Genomic DNA, 6,206 nt, shown 5'->3' with positions numbered 1-6,206 from the left:
ACTTTCAATTGAGAATGTACTTTGATTGATTAGTAATAATTTCAACTATAATCAATTGAGAATTTACTTTGATTGATTAGCTTTTAATTTGATTAGGAGATTTAAGAATAGATATGATTAAACACAATAGAATTTGATTGAGAATGTACTTTGGTTGAATTTATTGTGAATAATCTAGAAAGGTTTTGCATTTGATTGAGAATTTACTTTGGTTAAATGCATGATCGCCCTCAAATTAATTAAGAATGTACTTTAATTAATTTGAAACTTAAACAATAATCAATTGAACAATTATCCGTGAATAACCGATGATGAATCTATCTTGGAAAAGCAGTGGAATTAGCCTATTTCATCGTAACTGTTTTTAAGTTTATTAATTGTTCTTTAAACATTCTCCAAACATCATTTTTATTCATAAGCATTGCATAACATAAGAGTCAGATATTCAAAAGCAATTCCGTGTTCGTTGGGAGACGACTCAGGGTTACTTTAGACCTATCTACCTTCTTGAATACTACTTGGCAATACTGAAGTTGCCTTGAAAAGTAGTATTAATTTGATAGCTTCAACGACAGCCTATCAGTCGTCACAATCCATGACATTCTGCCACACTTCCATCAACACATCCACTGACTCAACCTTATCCACTAACATCTTGCATTTGGCTTTAACATTTTTCTCAATGTGGAATGTACATAACATCTGATAAGTCTCCGGAAAGACATTATTAATATCATTTATCAAAGCAAGGTCTCTGTCAGTGATAATAACGCGTGGACCGCCCTCTGATGTCAATAATAATCCTTTGAACCTTTCCAATGCCCAAGTGAAATTACTTTGGCGTTCACTTGAAAGTAATGCAAAGGCGGCTGTGAATGTCAAACCAGTTGATGTGACTCCCACAATCTCGAGCAACGGAAGTTGATATTTGTTCGTCTTGTACGTCGTATCCATTAAGAAAACAATATTAAAAGAATTGACTAAGTGCACTGAATCGGGATGTGTCCAAAACAAGTCACTTACCACGTCAGAATCGTCCAAACATCTACTTCTCTAGATGTATTTGTCTCTATCTAACAACATCATCAACTGCTGCATTTCCGTTCTAGACCCTCTCAAAGATCGTTTGTACGTGTACCTCGCATTATATATTTGCTTTATCGTTGTCACGTTATCTTCATTATGTTCTTTCAGAGTCAAAAGAATATTTGACGGCTTTACTTGACTATTAGTCATGTCCACAAGAATTGATTGTTCAGCCGCATTTAACCTACCCGCGAAAGGATGACCGACCAAAGTCTCTGCTAATTCATGGTTGTGATAGCCGCACATAACCTTCAACACCCAACCATCTCCTTTAGGTTTACCCCTCAACCTAAACGGACACTCACATTTTCTTGTGCCAGAGAAACTAGGTTGAACATCTGCCTTATACTTCCTATACTTCCCGCTTCTTTCACAGCCTAACAAAATAAATGTCTTTCTACCAGCTTCACCAGTTGCTGTGTCAGATCTTATAGTGACGACAACAAATCCAAGATCAAATGCAATCTTTCGAACCCATTGAATTAAATCGATGCGTGTTGGGAATATTTTATCAGTGGAAAATTGATCTGTATAATCACCCTCACCCACTTCTTTTAAAGAATAAGAAAACTCCGATATAAAATCAGAATTTATTTCAGAATCCAAATATGGATAGTTATCCATCTCATATAATTAAATATGACCTACAATAAATATTAAAATTTAAAGATTTATTAAATTACAAATAAAAAATTCAAAAGCACTCCCTAATAAAAAATTCATATAACCTAAATATTATTAAAGAGGTATTTCCAATTCATTCTTTGAATAATAATACACTCCCTAATCACTCCGTAATGACTAAGCATAATCCATGAAAAAAAATTTAAAATAAATAATCATAACATAAAACAATAAATTTAAATTAAAAATAATAACATAATAAAAAAAACATAAAAAAAGAGATAAAAAAACATGTAAAAAAAAGGATTGCAGGAATTTAACTACAAAATCATTACATAAAAAAACATTCATGAAATAAAATAAAGAAAAAAAAATTAAACAAAAAAAAACCATGCATAAAAAAAAATTATAATTACATATCACAAACCGCACTTCAAAGTGCGGCTACAAAATGAAAAACGCACTTCGAAGTGCGGCCACTGCTTTCCGCACCTCCAAGTGCGGTTACCAGATTGGCGTACGTATTTTTCACTACCCAAACCTCACACTGTCTTCTTCCTCTCTCGCTCACAGCATATCAAATCTCCCAAAACCCAGCACTATGACCACCACCCCAGCATTGTACTAATATAATTAAAAAAACATTAAATAAAAAAAATGCATCAAATAAACAAAACAAGAAAAAATTAAACAAAATAAGCATGGAAATAAAAAAACAGATATCACAAACCGCACTTCAAAGTGCGGCCTCATAATAAAAAACGCACTTCGAAGTGCGGCTGAGTCTTTCCGCACCTCGAAGTGCGGTTGCGTACCCGGCGCACAGTGTCTTCTTCCTCTTCCTCCTGTCGTCACACTGTATCTCCAAATCTTCCAACAGCACTACCACCACCCCGAGAATTTTAACCACAACTCAATCCAATTACAATGCAGTAAACCAGTGAAAAGTGAAGAAAAATAACTTGATGCTACAGTGCAAAACCAAGAACAGGGCACCTCAAGGTTTATAACCAACAAATATTTTTGTGGTTGGGAGTTAGGAAAATGGTTGGGGGTTAAAAAAATTAAATTCATTAATTACCGTTTTGACTTTTTATTAAATGAAGGGCAAACAGGTAAATTTGGGGGTGCAGGATGAGGTGAGGGAGGTGTAGGAAGATTCACTCAAGAACTGATTGACTTGGTTGTCATTGTATATCATTTATCATAGCTATGTGCAATTTTTCAAATAAAATCGTGAGAATTTTGAAAGTGTTCTCACTAAATGCACTATGGATTAATTAAGTGTCAAAAGACAAAACTAGATGTTGTCTAACTAATGTTCGAAAAATACTTTTAAATTTTAAAAAAGTTATAGTGTTAATTATATATATATATATATATATATATATATATATATATATATATATATATATATAATGAAAATATAGATAGAAATTATATATATTCGGCTCGCTAGACAATTTTATTTAGATTTATATGCATTTTATCAAGATTTATAGACTATATAATAAGTGTATTGATGTTTTGTTTGAATCTGAGTTTAAAAGGAGATAAAAGGAATATAAAAAGAAAACAAAAATGACTTAATTCAGTTTAATCATGAATTAGACCTATAGTTTTAATTTAATTAATAATTCTGATGAATTAAAGAATGAAATTTAACCCTCAAATACGTAAGTAATTATTTGAGTCAAATTTTCAATTTATATTTATATAAGAAAAGAAATAAAATAAGAAACAAATTAAATTTCCAATAGTTAAAATTAATCTATGTAATATAAATTTGTATAGAAGTTCTTTTTAGCTTTTCTGAAAAGTTAACACTTTTATTTTGACGTAATAAAAAACACTGGGTTCATTTTACTTTTTATTTTTCTTTTATATTTTAGAAGTTTGTTCTTGTGGTATGATAAAATTAATTGGCTTTAAATGTTTATTTCGTCCTCATGTTAAGAGGTAAATTTTTGTTTAGTATCCGATTTTAAAAATGAAGACATTGGGTTATGAAAAGTATATGAATAAGGTCTTGTCCGTTGAGTTGATAGCACCGACGTTAAGTTCTTTCTCTTCTCTCTTCTGCTGTCCAGATTTTTTTTCTCTTATTCAGCTTTTTCTTTAATGATTTTGATGATTTGTTAAACTTGTTCTTTCTTTGTGGACCTTATTCATATATTTTTCATAACATAGGACCCAATGTCTTCATTTTAAAATCGGATACTAACAGAAATTTACCTCTTAATAATATGATGACGAAGTAAACATTTAAGCCAAATTAATTCGAGCATTGTTGTGTAAATCGTACGTCATATTATATAGCTATATTATATAGCTATTGTCTGTATAGTTATAGGTACAGGCTGTTAAGCCCAATAATTTGGGCTAGGTTATGTGATATCTAGGCCTAGCCCATACAAATATCTAGAAAATCAGAACAACAACTCAGTAAGTTTAAGGCTTAATATCCTATTTTGTCCCCAGTTTCGTTCGAAAATGTCAAATTAGTCCATCCTTTAAAAAATGCGTCAATTACGTCCTCACTTAATAAAATTTGCATCAATGAAATCCCTTTCGTTAAATCCGTACAAACGACGTTAATTATTTTTCTCTTTCTTCTACTTCCTCAATTAACACTGTTTGTACGGATTTAACGGAAGGGATTTCATTGATGCAAATTTTATTAAGTGAGGACGTAATTGACGCTTTTTTTAAAGGATGGACTAATTTAATATTTTTCAGCAAAACTGGGGACAAAATAAGGTATTAAGCAGTAAGTTTAATTATGAATAACTTAAAAAATTATTAGTTGTTAAGTAATGATGTTTGTCTAGAAAAGCCTTATATATAATATATTTATTAATGTAAAGGTTGCATATTGTAGGATGCAGTCGCATCGAGTGTTACAGAAGGAACGTATCCGATGAAATGAAACTAACTTTTTAAATGACTAATTATTAGTCTAAATGTGACACCAATTTTTGATGAAAAAATTGGAGGATTTTTGTAACAAGGCAATAGGTTAACACACTTATACACTTTTTTTTAATGAAAAAATAAGAAATAAGGGTGTAAAAGTAATTTTTCCTTTATTACATGGCCCCAGCTTGAAGACGTTGAATCCACCAATACCTGATGGACATGCAGATATGGTTGTGTGCTAGGAATCAAGGACAAAAAGTGCATCCAAAACCAAATTATTGTTTATAAAAGCTTCTTTTTCTATTTAGGATTTCTAGTATACACCAAGACTTCTTTCTTATGTTCAATTGAGGATTTTTTTTTCTTCTTCTGAAAAGCACAATCGCACCATCGGATAACACATGGAAGCCACGCAAGATCAAATTTCACCCTCCCAGACAAGGTTATCAAACTCGAGAGTTTACGTAAACTCGTGAGAGTCTAGTAAACTCGACTCGTAAACTCGACTCGTAAACTCGTAAGAGTTTACTTTACATGAAAAAAAATATAAATAAAATCTTAATTCAAATAAGATAACAAAGTTATATAAATTCAATAAGTTTTTTCGCTACAAACAAAAAAATAAAATGCCCAGGAGCTTAAAATATTGTGGCAGCACAATTTTTTCAACCGTGTAGTGTATTTTATTTTTGAAAAATAAAATGAATGGTGCAATGACATACATAATATTATTAAAGTACATGCTGTTGTAAAACATAAATTATTAAAATATATGCTGCAGTGCTGTAAAGTTTACTCGTTAAAGTACTTGCTCTTAAAACATAAAGCCAAGTTAACCATTGAGGGTTTACACTTACACAACCCGCAAGTTCAAAGACGATAAAACAAGGTTGACGGCGAGGTCGACAACGAAGTCGACGGCGAGATCGACGGCGAGGTCGATGGCGAGATCGATGGCAAGATTGATGGACGACGCGAATGGCGGGAACGAAGGCGAGATTGAACGACAAGAACGAAGGCGGTGCGACGGAAGGCAAGATCGACGGACGGTAAGTTCGAACGTCGAGATGGACGGCGCAACGGAGGGCGAGCCTGATGAACGAGGGTGCGGCGGAGGGCGTGATCAAACACGAGATCGAAGGTGAGAGCTCGAGAATAAAGATGAATAGTGAGCATAGATGAATAGTGAAAACAAAGATCCCAAACTCGCAAAATCGGAACCAGACTCGCGATTTTAGCCGAGTTTAGCGAGTCTACCACCGATTCCACCGATTCTACACCAAAAGCGAGTTTGCTTACGAGTTAACTCGAAAGCACTGTGTCAACTCGTAAACTCGACCGAGTTAACGAGTTAACTCGCGAGTTCGATAACCCTGCTCCCAGAGAATATCTACTTCCTTTGTGAAGTAAACCCAGTGCGTTAATTGTTCTGCATTCAATTCATAAAATAAACACGCCAATACACACTTTTTTATATAAATTTCTTTAGGATAATAATAAAATCAATAAATTTATCATGTAAGATTCAGGAACAATGAGATTTGACTTGAATTTTACAATGATCAATAGCTAGTGAT

General features: G+C 32.8%; 1 protein-coding gene across 1 annotated transcript; it reads right to left on the bottom strand.

Annotated features, from left to right (window-relative positions):
• Positions 1 to 1,053: 1,053 nt before the first annotated feature.
• On the bottom strand, positions 1,054 to 1,710 carry LOC148194623 (uncharacterized). Its single transcript, XM_088097247.1, has one exon. It carries the CDS (start codon positions 1,708 to 1,710, stop codon positions 1,054 to 1,056), a length of 657 nt encoding a protein of 218 aa, XP_087953373.1.
• Positions 1,711 to 6,206: the final 4,496 nt, after the last annotated feature.

Source organism: Vigna umbellata, chromosome 8 (genome assembly GCF_029865625.1).
Source record: "Vigna umbellata cultivar VRB3 chromosome 8, Vumbellata_1.0, whole genome shotgun sequence".
Taxonomy (NCBI): Eukaryota; Viridiplantae; Streptophyta; class Magnoliopsida; order Fabales; family Fabaceae; genus Vigna; species Vigna umbellata.
This window is presented reverse-complemented; position numbering and strand designations above follow the sequence as displayed.

Excerpts from the sequence above, each read along its gene's own strand:
- LOC148194623 (XM_088097247.1), bottom strand. The coding sequence starts at position 1,710 with ATGGATAACTATCCATATTTGGATTCTGAAATAAATTCTGATTTTATA.